At 55.7% G+C, this 20,146-nt stretch overlaps 2 protein-coding genes across 3 annotated transcripts in view; one reads left to right on the top strand and one right to left on the bottom strand.

Moving 5' to 3' along the window:
• Positions 1-20,146, top strand: part of CIAPIN1 (cytokine induced apoptosis inhibitor 1) — a 249,534-nt gene that overhangs the window by 38,754 nt on the left and 190,634 nt on the right. The gene's annotated exons all lie outside the window — the stretch shown is intronic.
• DRC7 (dynein regulatory complex subunit 7) lies at positions 204-19,899 on the bottom strand. Of its 2 annotated transcripts, XM_045188364.3 has the most exons (18): positions 19,865-19,899; positions 17,072-17,321; positions 16,515-16,689; positions 15,404-15,529; positions 14,562-14,756; positions 12,827-12,985; positions 11,586-11,804; positions 9,137-9,265; positions 7,389-7,461; positions 6,348-6,476; positions 6,040-6,168; positions 4,801-5,021; positions 3,829-4,044; positions 3,136-3,246; positions 2,938-3,048; positions 1,847-2,041; positions 948-1,087; positions 205-856 (listed from the first exon to the last, which is right to left on the bottom strand). In XM_045188364.3, exons 2-18 carry the CDS (start codon positions 17,284-17,286, stop codon positions 763-765), a joined length of 2,637 nt encoding a protein of 878 aa, XP_045044299.2. In that variant the 5' UTR covers positions 17,287-17,321; positions 19,865-19,899; the 3' UTR covers positions 205-762. The 2 variants fall into 2 exon arrangements, with proteins under 2 accessions (XP_053770524.1, XP_045044299.2); XM_053914549.2 differs by lacking the exon at positions 2,938-3,048 and having other exon boundaries at positions 204-856.

Here is a 20,146-nt window from a genome sequence, read left to right as displayed (position 1 = left end):
ATACCGCAAGTGTACGAGGTGGGCGAATTTTCACGATCTGAACATACTCAGGCCAAGAAGAGGATTACCGACACCCCAGAAGTGCCCTCAGCATTCCCTTCCGTTCACTAACCCTCATCTCCAAGAGTGGCCACTATCCCGACTTCTAAGACCATTGATGATTTTTTTTTAATTAAACATTTTTTTTATTGCTGTTCAATTACATTTGTCTGCATTTTCTCCCCACCGCTCCACCCCACCTGAATCTTGCCTTTTGTTGTCGTTCATTATAGAAATGGGATCACGCAGTACATACTTTTTTGTATCTGGAAGCTTTGATACTGTTTTTGAGAAATCCAACGTGGTTATACTTCACTCATTTCCGCTGAGCCTGCGCAGGGTTTCTCAACCTGAGCATTATTGACGTTTTAGGCTGGATAATTCTTGAGACTATCTGCAGAGCTGCAGCAAAGGCTCAGCACTGCAATGCAGGGGAAGGACAGGAAGTCAATGAGGAAGGTGGCCAAGGTGGGTGGAGGAGGGTGGTCCTAGGCTACAGATAAAGAAGGGAAGGAGAGAAAGGCTGGTGGTGCTGGAGCTTAGGAAACTAGAGGTATAAATTGCAAATCAAAGTATGTTTATTTACAGGAAAATCATGAGAAGCAGGAACGAGCAGGGCTGCAGGGGAGGCGTGGCGGTGAGGCTGGGCTTCTGAAACACAGGGACTGGGCTGTGGGGGAGTTCTCTTTTTTGGGCAGCTTAGGCTGAGGCCCAGGCTGGGCATCAAACAAAGGCTTTCAGGAGCTCCGCCAGGCGTGGGTCCTTGCAGAGCTTTTCCTCCAGAGCCATGTACTTCAGGGGGGCCAGCTCCTTGTGTCTGATATCAGAGGAAGTGAGAGCTGGTGAGAGGTGACAAAGCTGGTGCTCCTACCTCTTGCTGGATTCCCTTGGGCTCCCCTGCCCCTTACCGATTGAGCCGCTGTTCCAGGATGCGGATGCGGAACATGGCCTGAGAGCAGTAACTCAAGTACAAGTCTTCATCCTCAGCCGTCAAGGTCACCTGGTTCTCCTGGTACCACTGCTGCTTCTTCTGCAGCTCCTGGGTCTCCTGCAGGCATGGGGAGGAGAGAGCAGGAGGTTTGATGAGCGCTGACCCTCACCCAGGCTGTAGGCTGACCCCCTGGTCACCAGGCAGCCGATGAGGGTTGCCTCTGTTACCCCCACCCACAGAAGCCAAAGGAACAGAGGCATGGCCAAGAAATGTCTTGAGTGGGAGCCATTGGAGTTGTATTTAGAGGGATATCGTGTCCATGAGGTCAGAGCAGGGTTCAGGGCTGAGACAGCCATGTGGCTCTGAACAAATTACATTTTCAGAGCTTCGAATTTTTTATCTTCCAAATGAAGGTCATTGTATACACGCTCTACCACCACACCACCAGGAGCTCTTTGTGAAGATTAAATGAGATCATACATGGGAACTGCGTGGTATACTTCCAACCAACAGAAATGCATCCAGCACTAGGAGTTGTAACAATGCACCATCCATCCACCCATTTATCCAACCATCCATTCATTCATCTACCTATCCCTCATCCCATCCATCCTTCCACCCATCTATTCAACTACCCACCCGCTCATTCATTTACCCATGCCTCCGCCTACCCATCCATCCATCCTCCTATTTGTCCATCACCCATGCTTTCATCCACTCTTCCAGCCAATGAACGAGAGTAAGGAAGGACAACTTGGTCATTTGGAAACTCCACGCAATTAGTCCCTCACAAGTCTATGACATAATGGGCAACCAGCCCTGGGCCCACGTTCAAGATGAGGATGCTAAGGTCCTCTGCCTAGGCCTTGGTCATACCTTCTCGAAACGGGCCTGGATAAGGTTGGCCTTGTCAATGAGCCGTTGCTTGTAGTCACTGAGGCACTCCTCCTTGACGTGAATGGCTTGCCAGCGTGTCAGCTTCTCTCCTGGGGGCAGCTGTGCCAGGAATGGGGCCAGGTAGTCCAGCTGGGCCTCCACCTGCTGCAAATGCTCCTCGTGTATGACTCGCTCCTGTAGAGGTGGGGTGGCAGTCACCTGGACCAGCAGGGGCTGCAGAGACCTCCTGGCCAGCTCTGTATCAACACAAGACCTCACAAAACTGGGCCTCAAATCCAGATCCCTGTGCTCAGTGCCTCTGGGACTAAGGTCTCAGAGGGGGGCTGTGTGCTGTCTTGTGCCTGTGGTTATTGGCAACAGCCAACTCTGTCTTCCATGAATTGATGTCTCTCTACCCAAGCGTCAGCACACACCTAACGCTCAGTAGGTGCTTGCTCAGTAAATGGTAATACGTGGTTGTTACGAGCGATGTGAAATCAAAAACGGCCAGTCAGTCTCTCCCTTTTTCCCCTTCACCCTGGAGCCTTATGTTGTGCTGGCAGACACAGGCCGGGGGCGTTGCAGGTGTGGGGGCTGATGTCCATCCCTGGGAGTCTGAGAACCAGTCATCTGATGCCCTGTCCTGCTTCTCCAACCTCAAACTATTTTTAGAAATCTCTCCTTGGTTGATGATTTAGAAGCTGGTGTTGAAACCAAACTGGGCCTTGCAACCTGAGGGTGTAACCTGAACACCCTGTGCTGTAGGGGATGGAGAACTGGGCCAGTGGCCAGAGGTGGCTTTCTGGGGCCAGGTCTTGACCTCGGGGGGAGCCACAGGTGGCGGTGGGTGCATGACTGTCATCCTTTCCCAGTGAAGTAGAGGCCGTGGCTTGGCCACAGCCCCTGGAGGTGGGGGACACCTGGCCTGGCTCCTGAGTGCTCTCTGGGATGGCGCGTAGAAGTGGTCAGCTCAGCGGCAAGGATAACCACGATGGTGTCAGTAACTTCTCCCCCTCTACAGGCCTTCCCAGCAGAATCCTGACCATTTTCTCCCACCAGGGCCAGGGCCTGGGTCAGGGAGCGAGGCCCACCCTGGCCTCCCGGTACTCCTTGCTCTTCTCATTGCGCTTTGTGTCATAGATGGAGATGGTCAGTGTGTGTGCCTCCTCCTCTTCCTCTCGAAGCTTCAGGATCTCCAGCACCTCAATTGGAAAGTGGGGGAGGGCATAGTTAAGGCCCCCCCCCCCCCCCGCCACCTCCTACCTGCCCACTCTCCCACGGGACCCCACCTCCAGCTCCGACTCCCAGGCCTGATGTCGGCATAACTTCTCCTCTTTCTTCAGTTGCATCATAGTCTCGTATTGGTAGAGAAGCTTCTTGGTGTGCTCGGAGGGTTCCACCTGGAACAGCCACGACCGCGACACAGAGAGGCAGCAATGGCAGGGGGCTGGGATGGGCTCCGGAGCCAGCCCTCTCAGGGTGAAATCTCCCCCTGCCATTTTCCAGCTGTGTGACCCTAAGCAAGTTGCTTAACCTCTCTGGGCCTCAGTTTCCTCATCTATAAAAACACAGATCATACTAGAAGAGGAACTAGAGACTTAAAAGGATGTGCCGGAGAGCAAGGGTTTGAAGGAGGAAAGCCAGCCCCGTGGGGGTGAGAGGATCCTCTCCTCCAGTGTTGGTCTGGGAATCTGAGGTTCGCTCTGCCCAGGGCTCTGAGGGTAGGAACGAGGCAGAGTAGTCTCTCTGCCTACTGGGCTGTCTTTCTTGGTGCAAAGGCGAGGGTTCTCAGAAGAGCTGCAAAGAGAAGGGCCTCCGGATGGGAGCTCTTGATTTTCTCACAGGTCAGAGATGAACATGCAGGCTGGGAACCCAGAATTTCCACCGCAGTCCTGCCACGCTGCTGGGCCCGGGCACAGGGCCCCAGTTCCTTGCCCTCACCCACCCGGCCTGACCCCGCCGGCCATGGCCCCCAGGCCCACCTCAAAGCTGTTACACATGTCTGGCGTCATGATGATCTTGTTGCCCTTGCTGTCCACCTCAGTACGCCGCAGGAACTCGCGCTTGGAGGCCGTGATGTGGTTCTCGCGGCAGTGGTAGCGCAGCTGGATGCGCTCCTCCAAGATCAGAAACACGCGCTCCGCCACGTCCTCATCCGCAGGCTTCGCGGGATTGCGGAAGAACCTCTCTGTGATTTTCTGGGGGCGGGGTCAGAACATGCATAGGATGGGCGGTGGGAAAGAAAATCTCTGCGTGGGTCCTGAGGGTGGGAGCAAGGGACACTCGGGGATACTGGGGTCTAGAGTCATTTGGGTGTTCGACAGTGGTTCTCAGTGCCAAGCCACTCCAGCCCTGAGTGGTGCTGATTCTTTCTCTAGCTCCCTCCACAAGACTCCGCTTGCTCGCCTCTAGAAACAGGGAGCTCACTACCTATCCAGACAGCCTTCTTTATCACTAGATGTCCCTTAGTGCTAGGAAGAGCTTTTTGGGTTTTTTGTATGCAGCCATAAAACTCAGTTGTCAAATAATTTGCAATGATATGGAGAAAAATGCACAATTTAATGTTAAGTGGGTGATGCAGGGATGAACCTACATGCACATTTCAATTAAGTTAGAAGAGACTCTCAAAACCAAATCTATACAGTATTTTGTAGTTATATCTGAGAGATGCCATTCTGAGATACTTTTTACTTTTTTTTTCTACATTTTTTTCTATCTATATTTTATATTTTCCATATAGTCATATTTTCCCATATAGTCTCAATGTTTAGTCTGAGTGTATACTTTTTATAACAATAAGGAAGTAATACTTCCCTGACTTAGTGGCTAAGGGCACCAATGGGAAAGGTCGTTCGGGAAAGACGCTGTTCCAGAGTTGGGCTGTCGGCATCCTGGGTAACCAGCCTGCCAGAGCTGGCAGGCACTCTGTCCCCGGGGGCCCAGTAGGCACTTACCAGCATGGGCCGGGGATTTGATTCTACGCTGTTCAGAGTTATCTTCTTGACCCTGGGCCCAAAATTGACAAGGCGGTAGGAGAGGAAGTCAGGCCGTCCTTGATAGTATTCGGTCATTGTCCTGGGCGTCTCCTCCCGCTTTATCAGGCCGTCCACACGGACCGTCTCGTAGAACTCCATGACTCGGTCCATCTCAGGTTGCATGGAGGTGTAGGAGTGCACTGCGGTGGGGGGGGGGGGGGGGCGGGGAGGCGGCTGGGTCAGCACCATGAGCCCTGGGCCCAGACCCCTGAGGAGAAGGCACACCAGCGACCGCTCATGGATGCGCCTTAGGTCTGAAGCCCAGCCCCCACTGCTGGGTAGTTATGCTGTTTCCAAACTTTTTCTTATTAAAAACAACGCTATGATGAATATCTGCATATCATGCATTTAAAAAAAATTCTTGCCCGGGAGGGGAAAAATGATTTGCTCAGACAAATTCTCAGCCGTTGAACTGCTGGTCACAGCATAAATATTTTAAGGCTGGTATTGATTATTTTGCCCAACTGCCTCCCGAAAAGTTGTGCCCATTTGCTGTGCTGCCGCCAGCAACTGGGCAACTGCTGGCTGCTTCGCGCACTGGCTCACTCCCTGCCGGACCATCTTTTCATCTTTGATGACATGAGGGTGGTAAGATGGTCCCTTAGTGATGTAGTTTTATTTATTTTTATTTCAGCCATCAAGTGAGGTTGACCTTTCTTGATTTTTTTTTAAGATGGTATATTGACCCTACATTTCCTTCTGTGGCTTCTTGGTTATGGCTGTTGATTCTTTCCTAAGACATGGGCTTCCCTCCCTTCCTACGGCTCAAAGTCATGTCCACCACTTCCACACCCTCCGCCCTCTGCATCGATCGCCCTTGTCGATGCATTTGCTGGTTTTATTGCTCAGCATCCTGACCCCTCTGTAAGCATGGCCCCCACGGTATAATCCCAACCACAGAATCGGCCGGTGGCCCAGGCTTTCACTTTCCTGGAGGGTCGCTTGTCATGTTTCCTTGTGTTTTCTGAGCTCCCTGTGACCTCACATCTGGTTCACACAGGAAGGCAGGGTGGTTTCTGTTGTTTGCCACCCAAAGAACCCTGTTGGTAACCGGATGCTGGTTCTTCCCACTATGCGCCAGCCACACGGAGGCTGCGCTAAAGGGTGTGTAAGGCGCCACCAGGGTCCCTCGCTGGCCCAGCGATGGGATCCACTTACCACGCAGAGCCTGGGGGTGGCCCGGCTTGAAGTAGTCGATGATCAGGCCTGTGACCTTGTTTGTGTGCCTCAGTTCTAGCATGTCCTCCCGATTCTGGTACCACTCCTTCACCTCCAAAGTCTTGGTGCCTGCGGGGCAGGCGGAGGCTGGCTGCAGTGAGGCCAGCTTCCCTGGCCTCCGTCCCACCGTTCCCAGCACACAGCGGCCAGCAGGGCCCACACTCACACCGAAGGAGCATCAGGGACGTGCCCAACATCGCACAGCATGTTGGGGGACTGGCTCCCCGCTCCTGGGCTGCCCCCCTTACACTCCGAGTCCCCGTAGGTGCTGAGGCGGCACACGAGGCCGTTGCTATTGAGGTATGGGGCCCACTTTTCCAGCTTGGCCATCTTGTACTGTATCACCTTCTTCCCATTTGGGCAGCGGGTCTCGAACACTGCAGACACAGAGTGGGCTGGGGTGAGGGCCCTCCCCAGACCAGGGGAGGGGAGGCCAACCCCACTAAGCCACTCGCCTGGCCACTGCCCACGGAGCTGTCTGCTAAGCTCCTGAAGGCCCCGAGCCTGCTCCAGGGGGGCAGAGGACAATGGACAATAGCGGTGGCCCTTGCCCAAGAGGAGCTCTCAGACTTGAGCTCGACCGGAAGAGCCGCACCCTGGCATTCCACACACTCGCTGCCAGGCCACCCCTCCTGCCCTAACCTGACTCCTTCTGATGCTCCACAGCTCAGCTCAGATGACCCCTCCTCCTGGAAGCCCTTTCTCCCCACCCATCCCCTAGCCCCCAACTCAGGGTTGGGCTGGGTGCTCCTCCCCTGGGTCCTCATGACCCCTTCTCTGGCCCTTCCCACTCTGTTGGATTAGCCGATGGCCTATACCGTCCCTGTGGGTCTAGCACTCCCAGACGGGATCCTCAGCAGCCAGCAGATGTTGGCATGGGGCACAAGCATCCCTGTCCCTCTGCTTTGTCTGCTGCCCTTCCTTGGTCTCGCCCCTTCCCTCCCCTGTGCTACCTGGGTACTGTGCCCAGCCTCCTCCTGGCAGGGTGGGGCCAGGGAGGGGGATGACTGTGTCCTGGTCCTCAGTCCTCCATCACCTCCCACACTCCATCATCACCCCAACTGAGTTAACTGAGCCCCCTCCTGTACGCCAGACCGGTGTCAGGCCCTCAATGGCAGAGCTGAGTGTGTGTGATGGGGAGGAAGGGTGAGGAGGGGCCAGCAGGAAGCAGGAGGGGTGGGAATGAGGGGCCAGGACGGCCTCCACGGGCGGCCCCTGCCTCGCTGCTGCCGCAGACTGTCCCAGGAACCCAGGGCCTGGGGAGGGGAGTGAACACAACATGTGCATGCCTTCTGGGGAGATCTCAAGCTGCTCCACCCACGAGTGCGGCATGTCGAAGTGCTTATCCTCGTCCTCCTTGCCCTGTTGGGAGAGGGGGGAGAGGGGTGGGCTGGTTCTGGTCAGAAGTTACAGGCAGAGCCTCTGCCTTGACACCCCACCCCCCACCCCAACCAAAGCCAAGCTAGTGTAGCTTGTCAGCTCTCCAGGGAGCCAGAAATCCCGGGCAGTTCTGACCTGGCCTGGAATGACCCAAGACGTGGTTACTGCTCAGACCTCTGCCACCTGCTCTTCTAGTTGGGCCCTTGTGGCCAGCAGGGGGCGCCTGTGCACTGGGATTTACCTTCTTTAGTAGCAGAGGCGAGGACACTGAAAACGCTCAATACAAATTCCCAGGCAGGCGCATCACACAACCTTCATCCTTAAGCAGTCCCAGCAGGTAGAAAGGAGCCACCCATGAGAACCCAGACTACGGGCCAGACTGCCAAACCCCGGCTCCCAATCCCTGCTCTGTCACTTCCTGGCTGTGTGGCTCTGGCTACCTTACTCCACCTCTCTGGGTGTAAGTCTTTCTAACTGTAAAACGGGATGATGATAATCATGGATGATAATACTAGTCCCCGCCTCCCCTTGGGGTCGTGAAGATTTAGACAAGTTAATCCAGGTTAAGCACCTACCTGCGGGCACTTAGTAAGGCCATAGGAGTGTTACCTAGTGCTATGGGCTGAACTGTGTCTCCCAAAATTCCCCCAGGACCTCAGAATGGGAGAATATTTGGAGAAAGGATCTTTAAAGAGGTAATTCAGTTAAAATGGGGTCATTTGGGTGGGCTCCACTCCAGTATGACTGGTGCCCTGAAAGAGGAGGACATTAGGACGTGGACACATGGTGGGTGACCACGTGAAGACACGGGGAGAAGACAGCCATCTACAAGCCGAGGAGAGAGGCCTCGGAAGAAACCAGCCCTGCCGACACTTTGGTCTTGGACTTCCAGCCTCCAGGACTGTAAGAAAATGCATTTCTGTTGTTCAAGCCCCGCTAGCCTGCGGTGCTTCGTTGGGGCGGCTGCCAGTGAGTGAATACACCTATTGTTGGTTCTGTAACTGTGATTGGCTCTGCTCCGCTGTTGTACACACAGATGAGGGCACTGGAGCTTCCTGTGATTAGGAAGTTTGCCCAAGGCGTCACAGCCAATACCTGTGGCCTCTGGGCCCCTGACCTGCACACCCAGGGCCTCCTACAGACCTGCCTGGTAGATCAGAGAAGAGATGCTGCCGACCTGGGGAAGGCCCCAGGTCAGTGACCTCTGGAAGGGCTAAGAGGAGGCACAAGAAAGGCCTACAAGTGCTTGGAGGAGATCACAGTGGCTATGCAGGAGGCCTGGAGGTGAGGAACGACCAGCTCTGGGGCTCCCTGGGCCTGCGGAGAGGGTGGTAGCACCCTGCTCCAAGGGGCACACTCTCTGAACAGGACGGATGTGGGGGGCGGGCGGGCAGGAGAGCTGAATGCAAGTCCCAGCCCTCCCCTGCCCTGCTGTGGGAGGTTCTGGGCAGGTTGTTCGACTTCTCTGGGCCTCAGTTTGCCCATTTATAAAATGAGGACCTAGTCTTGCTCCTTCTGCTTTGAGGAATCTATACTTGCTCCATCTGGACTGTCCCCTCCCATATGCATACATGCTAGCGGGGACAGTTGTCAGGCTGTCCAGAATCTGGCCAGAAGCCAGACAGGGTGTGAAGCCCCACGAGTGGATGAGACTCACCAGATTTTCTATGTCATCGTCGTCGTTCAGGTTGTCATCTTCTTCCTCAACCACGGACAGGTGAGGCTTATCGGTCCCCAAAAGCAGGTACTCCCACTTCACAGGGTCTCCCAGATCAAAGGTTAAGTCCTGATGGGGGAGAGGCTCGACTCAGTGCACCCCACAGCCACCACGCCCTGCTCCTGCCCCACAGGCTGGTGGGAAACAGCTGCTCCCAGGGTGGAGAAGGGACCTGGGCCACAGGTCAGACTGGCAGCCTCTGGTGCGTCCATGCCCACCCACCCTCCTCATTTCAACAGGGACACGGAGACCCTGGGGTGGGGCTGGAACGCCCTTTCTGTGGCTCAGTCTCCCTGGGAAGATGTCCCACTGTTGCCCTCTGTGGAAGGCTTGGAAACTCCGGCCCGGGACAGGTCTGGGCGCGGGGCCACCCTGCACTGTCTGGGGTTGTGCCAGGCAGTGCTCAGAGCAAGTGCAAGCCAGTGAGATTTTATAGGAGGCAGAGCTGGCAGGTTGAGAAAAGGCCCCGTCGAGGTGTTGGTTCCGCCAGGGAGAAGGGAACTGGGCAGGGACGTGGGCGATTGTGCAGAAGGGCAGATGGGTTTTCTCTTGTTTGGCATGGGTCGTCTTGCCATCCAGCCCACCTGAGCCCAGGTTCACCTGCCAGATAACTCCCAGCAGATGGGGAGCTCCCCATTTCCCAGTCTACCTCCTTGGGGTGTCACACTGTCCCCAGAATCAGTGTCTCAGAGGGGGCAAAGGCTTAAGAACAGCTTCCCACAAGGGGGTTCAACATGAAGCTGTCCTGAAGCCAGCCTATCCCAGTCCTCACCATCGTATCTGAGTCCTGGAGGGCTCCTGAGCGTCTCACTACTCCAGTGGGAGGTGGGGGAGAGGAGAGGGTGTGGGGTGGAAAGGAGGGAGAGACAGGGCTGCTCCTAGCTGGGACAGTGACTGCAGATAGTCCAGCCTCAGTGGAGAGGAACCAGATTATACAGATATATTTTTTTCAATCACATCCTCCCTTCTGTCACTTTTGTAAGTAGTAAGCTGCAGCTGGGGTGCCTTGCTGCTTAAATTTCTATTTCTATAGGAGAAACATAACTGAACGGATAGCACTGTGTCCTGTGAGTGTGGGGGGTCTCGCTGTCTCCGTGTGGGGCCTTGTCACTGCTCTCTGCTCTCAGTGCCCTTTCAAGTTCCATGAAGGAACAAAGGAGCCACTTCCCCGCTCACTTGGCAGTCAAAGTGACTGCCGGGGTCATGGGCCCTTTCTCCGTGCCCTCACTTGGTGACGCAGTACTGCCCCACTGGCCTTACGTTCCCCCCAGGCCACCCTTCCATCTCATAACTTCTGTTATTCCCACCATAAATTCCCTTTGTCTGGCATTAGTCTAAGGAATGCTGTGAGCGGAGGCAGAAGACAGGCTCTTTGGCCTGGAAAAGGGGCAAAGGAGGACTGTCACAGCCTCTCAATAGCACTGGAGCCTGGGCCCTGGGGGAGGGTAGCCTCTGCTCTGCCCCGTCTGTGTGGTGTGGGAGCTGTTCTTTCTATAAAATTAGGGCGACACTGGCTCACATGTATTCAGTGGCCAGGGACTGACTGTTGTGAGCACCTACTAAGTGTCATTTCCCACCACCCTGTGAGGTTGGTGAGGGCTGAGCAACCCTGGACTCAGAGGCTAAGGGAGGCCCCGGGGGGCATGGGGGTTCCTCCTGCCATGAAGGCAGATGTTTCTCCACTCGGGACACCTGACTTACACGCGAAGTGACTTATGCTGGATCAACCCTGCCCATCTCCCACGGTGGCAACAGCAGCGCCGCGGACAGGGCCACTTTGGAAGAGGGGCCAAAGGGCCCGGGGCATGCCTTGGGGAAGCTGGCCCAGTTGGAAATGGAGGAGCTTGGAAAAAAACGAAAGGGCACAGGACTCGGAACCTGGAGCCTGCCTCTCTTTTGGTTTGTGGACGGCTCAGTGAGCTTCTATAAATGGGACATGCCTTGGTTTCCTGCGCCCAGATCAAGAAACAGAACACTGCCCACATGCCCTGGAAGCCACCCCGTGCCCAGTTCGGACCTTCCCGCAAACGTGCGTGTGTGTTTTCAACTTATGTAAGCGGCTCTGAGTTTTCATGTGTACATGTACGGAAGTCCATCGGGCAGTACACTTAGGACAAGTGCACTTTGCTGCCACGTAGGCTGCATTTCACGACAACGTTTTTAAAGAGTTACTCATACAAACTCGCAATCCACATTGTACAGGATACACAAATCAAAAGAGAGACAATAATCACATCAGAATGATTTTCGTGGGCAAAGGGATAGGCAGTGGAGACTCGGCTACGGCGAAAGTCTGAAGCCCTCATGGCCTGGTGGCCACCTCTCCCCACAGCCCGCTCGCTGTCCCCCGCCTGTGACCACCACGCCCACACAGGCCCCTGCCCGGCACCTTGCAGCAGTTCCAACAGTCCTGCATGTTGACCCAGTAGTTCTTGTGGTTCCAGAGGCTCTCGATGCCCAGGAAGTGGTCGTCCTGGGGGCTGTAGCTGCGGGCCGTGAACGGGTCGATGAAAAAGCTCTCGGGCACCTCGCGCTTCCCCGACAGCACCAGCACCCAGGAGTGCACCCGCAGGCCGTGCAGGGGGTCGGTGTTCTCATTCTTCGACTCCTGCACAGAGAAGGTGAGTGACCACGGGCCACATGGGTGGGAAGGGGTGGGGGGAGCCAGGTGCCCAAACAGCTCCCTGGGGCTGGGGAGTGGGCAGGGGAGCTGAGTTCTCATCCAGACTGTACCTATCTTTGGCTGGCTGCGTGACCCAGAGAACATCACCCCACCTCTGAGCCCATTTTCTTATTGATGGAATGGGAGGGACTGGCTCAGTCAGGGGTTTATTAACTGGGCCCTCTGGGACTCTAGGGTCGCTGGGATTTAGTTGGTCTGGGTGAGATTTTATCCAAAGAAACATATTTGGGACACCATGCGGCTTCCTTGTCTGCCTCCCTCTGGGAGATGGGTGACTGCATCATGTTTATTGTATCCCTAGTGCCTGAACCAGAGGAGATGCTCGGTAAATACCACATAGAAGGGAAGAAAAGAAGGGAGGGAGGAAAAGAGAGTAAAAGGGAGGATGGCAGTGTAGCTGGGTAAGAGAGATGGATAGATGGATGGAGAGATGGGAGGATGGATGGGTGGGAGGATGGATGGATGGGTGAGAGGATGGATGGATGGGAGGATGGATGGATGGAAGGATGGATGGGTGGGAGGATGGATGGGTGAGAGGATAGATGGATGGGAGGATGGATGGGTGGATGGGTGGGAGGATGGATGGGTGGAGAGCTGGGAGGATGGGCGTTGGAAGAAGAGCTGGGAGGATGGTTGGGAGAGTGTATGTGGGTAGGGCTTCAGTGACAGAGTCTGGAATGAGGAGGCCACCAGAACTGCCCCACAGGGATTGCCCCAGGCAGCAGAGCTCTGACCTGAGAAATCTACTACCAGAAGCTAACTGACCACCCGTGGGAGGCTTCTGCCTGGCCAGGTAGGGGTGGGGACAATTGAAAGGTGGAAGAGATGATTTGGACCTGGGGGTTCATCAACACATTTCTTCTGTGACCTGTGTCTCTTTCCTGTTCCTCAAAACCCCTCCTCAACAGCTGAGCTCAGGGGCTGAGGGCGGAAGGCAGCGGGCCAACCTGCAGGCGCTCCTCTTCCTCCCTCTGCCGCTTCTCCTCCTCGGCCTTGATCTTTTCCTGCTTCTTCCTCTCCTGCTCCTGCTCAAACCTGCTGGTCAGGTCCCGGGGGGGTCTGACAGCATACTTCTTAGGGGGTGCCGCTTCCTTCTCCCAGAGTGCCTGTTACCCAAGGAGAGAAGAAGATCAGCAGTCACGAATCACCCCCCATCAGGCCAGGAGGTCAGGCTTCTCCTGGAGACCTTGGGTAAGCCCTCCCATTCCCCTAACCTCAGACTCATCTGAAAATTGGAGTGACACTAATTAGAACCTTCTCCCGGGCTTGTTCTAAGAATAAAGACAGGAAAATGCCCATGGAGGAGGGTGCCCACCAGGGCCGGCGCTCGGGGGACATGCTTTTCTCTTCTTCACCCCCACCGCCCACACTGGCCACAGCCTGGAGAACAGGGTAAACGGTTGGGAGTCAGATTGTCCAGATTTTGGCATTGGGGGGGTTTCATATGTTGACGTAAAGTAAGAGTTTGCTGGGCAAGGAAAGAAGGAGAAGAAAGTGTGTGAGAGAGAGAGAGAGCACTTGGTGGCAAGAAAAAAATCCAGGAAAAACCACCACACAAGTGGGCTTGGGACAGTTAGGAGGGAGAAATAGCAGATGTCCATGGTTTAGAGTCCGCTGACCACGCCCCAGTCCCTGGGCCTCCATTCACCAGCCGTGTGACCCTGGAAAACGTGGAAAATCGAGTGGCAGTGCCTACCGCACAGCATCGTCCTGAGGGACAACCACGTCAAGGGGCATGCCGGCAGCTTATACACTGCAGAGTTCTCCGTCTTTGTTAGCATTGGTATCATTTTAATAATTAAAATTTTGACTGAGAAAAGAGGCCCGAGTGCGAGCTCATAGGCGTTTGGAGCCAAAAGCGATGATGGAAGATTCCGTCTTCCTTGAGGAGGTGGGCCTGAGACAGCAGGACTCTCCCCTGGTGCCTCCCTCCTCCAGAGCACCACCCGGGGCCCCCAGGTCTCACCCAGGGGTAACACGGGTACATGCTGTGTCACGCTGGGTGCCCAGGCGCCTGGGTCCTCAGCCCTGAGCTGCAGACACCCACAAGTGCTTGACCCTGATCACAGAGTTTTGGGAGCAACCCAGCTCATGGGAAGCATTTTCTGCCTGTAGTGTGGCTCTTTTCCAAAGGCAAAGGGATGCTTTCCTGGCTCCTAAAATGAAATTCACTTAAGAGTGTTTCATGTGTTCGCAGCAGCCTCTGGCCATTATGGTGTCTCAGCCAACAGACAGAGAAACACACCCACCACCTGCTAAAGGGCGGGTGACTTTTTTTTTTTGCTGTTAAAAGGAGCCTTTTCACCTGGGAGGGGGGGGAAGATGACAGAACTAAATGTCTGTCCCTGCGTCCGTTTCTTCCTCAGACAAAAATGGCAGGATGGACTTTTATCAAGTGTGCAGGGTGAATTTGGAAGTCTGACTTAAGGTATGAGCCAGGTGACTTTCGCAAAATTTAGCCCATGGGGCACTCAGGAGCTGAAAATGAGTTACAACCAGGGGAGAGGGACAGCCGGGGTGGGGACCTGGGCCATGTGTGTTGAGATGCTGTGGTCAGAGAAATCACCGGTGGTTGGAAATACAAACTCCGTGGAGATGGAGCTGCGTTCCTGTGGCGGGAGCGTGGGGAGGAGCTACGGGGTCATGCAGCTTTAAGGGCGGTATGTGTGGAGCCCCGCCTACCTCCTTGGGCTTTATGGTGAGCGGACACAGCTCCCGGGTCAGGTCCATGAGGCACAGGTCCTTCGAGCCATAGCCGTTGACGCAGTAGGCGTCGTAGCCAGAGCCGATGAGCAAGGAGCAGAGCAGCGTGCTGAAGTCGAAGCAGTTGCCTTTCTGGTACGTGAGCACCGTGGTCGACGAGTACAGGTGCGAGGGCTGGCCATAGTGGGTGGTCAGCGCCACGGGGCCCGCTGCCCCTGGCCTGCCCTCCCCACGTGCCAGGGCGGGGCACTAGTGCCCACACAGGCTGGACCCCAGCGGGGCTCCTCACCTTGGTTGGGGTCGGGGGAGCCTGCTACGAATGGGAGGAAAACCACCAACCCCCCGTGACCAGAAACAGCCATCCACATTTGCCTACAATTTTCAGGGGCTGTGGGCTTCCTGAGGGGGAGACCCCGTGGACTGTAGAAGCCTGTGGCCTGATGCTCTCTGATGGGAAATTCTGTGATTTTATTCCAAAGTCCCCTTACCTCCTCCCCCACCCTACCCTTCACTGCAGACCTATCCCTTTCTCCCTCCTTCCCTCCTTTATCAATGAGAAGCTGAGTGAGCTGGTCAGAAGCCCACTCTTCCCTTTCCCTACTTCCTGCAGTCGTGAAAGGAAAACCTTGAAGGCAGAAAGAGGCAGAGGAGGCAAGGAGGTGGGAGCCAGAAGACCAGGCTTGCTGTGTGGCAGCCTCTCCCTGGGCCTCTTCCCCCACCCTCCTCAAACAGACTCATGGGCAGAGCCGCTTTCTCCAGACTTGCCTGGCTCCCCATCCTAGGCCTCATGGGCCTAGGGATGCAGCCCAGATGGCACTTACAGGCTTGAGGGGGTCGGCCAGGGGCTCCATGGAGAGGAAGTCTGCAACAAACTGGGCGCAGCCGTCCCAGTTGTAGAGCTCGGGGTAGGGCATCAGTGTGGGCCGGATGGTTGTGCTCACGAACTTCTGCAGGGGAGACACCGAAGGCCCGGGAGGACATTCCGTCTGGCTGGAGAGCGTGGCATTCCCAGGAAGCCAGAGACTTCTGGCTGGGGGTCAGGGAGTGTTCTCTAGGCCTCTCTGGGCTTTGGGCTCCTCCCCAGTGCCTTGGGAGTTGGAGAAAGGAATTCCCCGAAGCCCTTTCAGCCCAGATCCAGGAGAAGCTGCACTGTCCCCAGGTGCTGAGTCAGTGCCTCCCCATCATCACCACTGACTGCCCCCCTGAGTGCCCCCAGACCCGGCTTCACCTCCCTGATCCCCCCAACCCTGTGAGGCTGGTCCCATTGACAAAGGAGGAAACTGAGGCACTGGGAAGTGCGTTCACAGTCTCAGGTTCACAGTCAGCAGCAGAGCTGGGTCTGTCTGGCTGTGGGCCACCACCCAGTGCAGGGGGACCTCAGCTACTAGGGCCCTTCAGGGGCTGCTCTTCCACCTAGGGCCTGGGGGCCTGGCCTCCAAGGAAGGCCCCACCAACACCAGATCTCACACAGCCCTACCGGAAGGGTAGCCCTGGTGCCGGCCCTGCTGCCTGCTGCAGGCCTGGGGTTACCAGGTGAGAAAAGAGGGGAATAGGGATTGGCATGGGAATTGCTGAGCCTCAGATGCTGGCAGCTAACATGTAGGTTAGAAAGCACCATGTGGGCCAAATAAAGCCATCTGTGGGTCTCTGCCAGCCCCTGGGCAGCCCTTGTACAGCCTTTGGATTCATCCTCTGCTATTCCATCTTCAGATGGAGAAACTGAGGCCCAGAGAGACTCAGGGAGGTGCCCTGGGTCACAGGGCTGGAAAGAAGGAGTCCAGGGCTTGAGTCCTGGGGCCCATCTCATCATTCTGTCTCATGTCTTTGCTCTTACCTACAGGCTCTGGCCCAGGTCAGGGCTATGCGTGGGCCCACCTCCCTCTACCCTCTGCCATCGAGCCCCCTGCCCGGCCCTCCACAACCTGGCCTTACCGGCACTTGGCACTCATTCAGCGGGTACAGGAAGAGGGGCACGCGGTCCGGGCACAGGTGGCTGTACTGGCAGGAGAAGTTGTCGGCCACTTGCAGCAGGTGCTCCTCCTCGGGCGTGTTGCTTTGGTAGGAGTGAGGCAGCTTGGAGATGTCGATAGTGTCCTTGGTAACGATCCTGTGCCCGTAAGAGGGGTGGCATTAATTGGATTGTGTGAGGCTCGGCCTGGATGCAGGGAGCCCTCAATCCACCTTAGCTGCCAGGGGCTCTGTCCTCACAATTGCCTAGGAGGGAAGTATCATTATTAGCATCTGCCCTTTTAAACAGATGAGGGAACTGAGGCACAGAGAGGCTGAGTGATTTGCCCAGAGTCACACAGCACAGTGGGGATTTGGCCTAGTAGTCTGAAAGCAGAGCCCTCACTCTTAACAGCCCCTCTCTATGCCTCGGTCCGGCCTCCTTGCCCGGGTGCCATCACCCTGCCCTGCTCCTGCTTTGCCCGGCCCTGCTCAGCCTTCTCCGGGGCTTCTGGGCCTGAAGCCCGCACCCCAACACTCACAAGGGCTTCTCCGGGACGGCGATCTCAACACCCAACAGCTTCTTCTCCAGATCTCTGAGCATCTCCGGTGTCAGGATGGTTTCCTTCCTCTGCACCTCCTGCGGCTGCATCACCTTCTCGCCTCTCTCCGCCTTCTCCACTGCTGCCTCCTGCTCCGCTGCTGCCTCCTGCTCGGCTGCCTCCTCCTCCTCCACTTTCTCCTCCAGGACCTCCATCCTGGCGTGCCTCTGGCTGCCGAGAGATGGAGCCTCTGCAGGAGGGATAAACGCACTCAGCACGGCTGTCTTCCAACCAGGAAGGGACCACCAAGACCACCTGTGTCCCTGGGTGGTGGTTTCTGGTGGTTTAGATCACAGAGAGGAGAAGCACATCTCCCTTGAACTTCCTTTCCATCAAGGAAGAAGTCTCTGCCTGGTGCCGACATGTCTGTAACACACACCTTTCTAGCACTCCCTGATCTCCCTTTAACACAGATAGGCAGGCCGCAGGCTGAGAAGCACCGTCAGGCAAGAGAGGGTAGCCCGAACTTACTTGCATTGCTTGCCTTCTCATCTATTTATTTGGACCGTGTCTTCTCTTTATGGTAAATAATGCTAATGCGGCAGAGACTACTGTGGTATTATAAAATTTCCTATTTAAATGTTCATCAACCCTCATAAGTGAATTGAGTAAAAGGAAATTATTTATAATAGCAAGGTGGTGATACGGAATATGACCCCCCAAAAAGGTAACATCACCATAATTGGAACTGAGGCACAGAGGGGGCAAAAGTAGGGCTGCCACGAAGGTACATGGACGAGGGGCAGATGTGTGTAGGGGGTGGGTGTGCATTCTCCTGGCCAAGCCCCGTGTCATCCCTCAGGATGAGGTCACTTGGGAGCCACACCGAGATGCCGTATGTGCTCACATGCCCTGGGGAAAGCCTTGCCGTGGTCACAGAGCCAAGGCTCCCTGAGGTGGGCTGCTAATTGCCTACCCAAAGCTCCAGGCTTCCATAAAAAGAATCCCATCGTACTGGGGGGGCAGCCATGTGCCTGGTTTGAAATATTCAGCTTCCCAGCCTCCCTTGCAGCTAGAGTCAGCCCTGTGATTTGAACCCTGTTTTGGCTGCTGAGATGTGAGTCAAAATTGTCACACGTTAAAGCGACGAGCCCAGCTGGCACAGACACTTCGCCCTTCTCTTCCTGCCTGGGACAGGGGCATGAAGCAGGAGCTGGGGCAGCAGTGCATGACCATGGGGCAATGATTCATGGGGACCAAAGCTGCCTGCAAGGGCGGCAGAGTGAGGGAATGGGGAGGCCTTGGGTACCACTTTCAGACTTCCCAGGGTATGAGGAAACCCAGCCGCTGCTCGTTCGAGCAGGTTCCTGTTACACCATCTCAGCTGCTCCACCAGCCTCCTGCCTCCCAGCTCAAGTCTTCATTGCCCTACTTCAAATACATTTTTTTTTTTTAAAAAAAACAACGAATAGGGCAAAGGTCCAAAGAGGAGGAAAACTGACCCAATGTGCAGGATGTGGTGGTGGGGAGGTAGTGGAGAGAAACTGGGGAGAAAAGCACGGGGCCTCCCCAGATTTGTTAACGCACCCTGGGGTGGCCAGGGCCAAGAGGGCAACAGGGACCTGGAGGCAAAGGCTGGGCCCCGCCTCCCCAATCCAGCCCCTAGCTGGGCCTCCTGGGCCTCTGGGGGAGGCACGTCACTGACCACCAGCCTGGCTAGGGGGAAAACTGGGCTCTGCCACTCCCTGCCCCTTTCTGGACCTCAGTTTCCCCTTCTGTACTATGGAAGGAGAGACAGATGTTTTCCATCCAATTCTGACGTTCGGTAGGACTCAGAAGGGGCTGAGCACATGTTGCTTTTCTGAAGGTCAGTCCAGCCAAGTCCTGAAGGTTCGGCATCACACCTGAGGCCCCATGTCCAGCAGGCCTGTTCCAGACCCCAGTTCCCTGCAGGTGAACCTCCCACTGTGCCCACCAGCCAAGCAACGCAGCCCAGTGATCAGACCCACTCGTCTGCTGCCTGGATGCAGAAACAATGAGCTCAGAGAGGGCAGTGATAGCCGTTACAGGCGCTTCCGGTTTACTGAACTCCCACCATGTCCCAGGCGCTGTGCTAGCTAAGGGGTTACAGAGATAATTTAATTTCTCCTCCAAAGACTGGGAGGCGGACGCTATTACAAAACCCACTTTGCAGTTGGAAACACTGAGGCCTAAAGAGGTTAAGTGCACTCACTGCCTAAGGTCACAGAGCTAGTAAGTAGCAGGCCTGGGGTTTGAACCCATCTATTTCCGAAGCCCATGCACTTAAGGGCCTCATGAGACGGGATGTCTCAGAAGGAGGTGGGGGTGGGGATGGTGAGTAAAGAGAGAACTAGGGTGGGGAGAAGGCCAAGGTGTCAGGGGCTTACACTGGGGCGGGCACCGAGACGGCCCTGAGCCCAAGGCCACAGAGCCCCGTCCTCAGCGGTGGAGCTGGACCAGAACCTGCAATACTTCCTAACCCACATCGGGCTGCCTGGGCAGCTGTAGTGCAGTTTGAGGAGGGCAGTCTGGCCTGGAAGTTTGCTGAACCCTGCCCAGAGGCCTAGAGGCGTTCCCCACCACCACAGGCCATTTTCTGCACCCTCCTCCCCAGAAGTAGCCTCTTCCTCCTCAATATACACACACACAGTGAAAACTTCCCCAGAAAGGTCAGGGCCGAAAGCCCCCAGGCAGAAGACGCCCCCTTACCACCAGCACCCTCTCCCTGCCAGGCAGGGTCCAGCTGCCCCCAGTCCCCTACCCCTCTCTCACCCCTCCTGAGGATAGCCTGTACAATCTGTTAGTCTGTCTCCATAGTAACAGCTTTCGGAAGCTGAGGGCCTGTCCTGGGAGGGGAGGCTTCTGGGAAATGTAGTCTTCCATCACCGCCCAGTTCTGGGCCCAGAAGACCTGGGCTGCATTATTATAATTTAATTTTTAACAACGGCTGTGTTTGTCAGCTGGCTCACCAACCTCCCTGAAAGCGTAACAATCAGCTGTTGCAAAGCTGGCTGGCTGTTAACCACTTCCGGGACATCACTGCCCGTGCCCCAG

This window comes from Desmodus rotundus, chromosome 12 (genome assembly GCF_022682495.2).
Source record: "Desmodus rotundus isolate HL8 chromosome 12, HLdesRot8A.1, whole genome shotgun sequence".
Lineage (NCBI taxonomy): Eukaryota > Metazoa > Chordata > Mammalia > Chiroptera > Phyllostomidae > Desmodus > Desmodus rotundus.
The sequence above is the reverse complement of the archived record's forward strand: the minus strand, read 5'-3'. Positions and strand labels throughout refer to the sequence as shown.

Bases quoted from the DNA above. Each gene is read 5' to 3' on its own strand.
- DRC7 (XM_045188364.3), bottom strand. From the start codon at position 17,286: ATGGAGGTCCTGGAGGAGAAAGTGGAGGAGGAGGAGGCAGCCGAGCAG. The intron at 12,986-14,561 runs GTAGGCGGGGCT...CTTGGGTAACAG, and splicing joins TCACCATAAAGCCCAAGGAG to GCACTCTGGGAGAAGGAAGC. The intron at 11,805-12,826 runs GTTGGCCCGCTG...TTCTCTGTGCAG, and splicing joins AGGAAGAGGAGCGCCTGCAG to GAGTCGAAGAATGAGAACAC.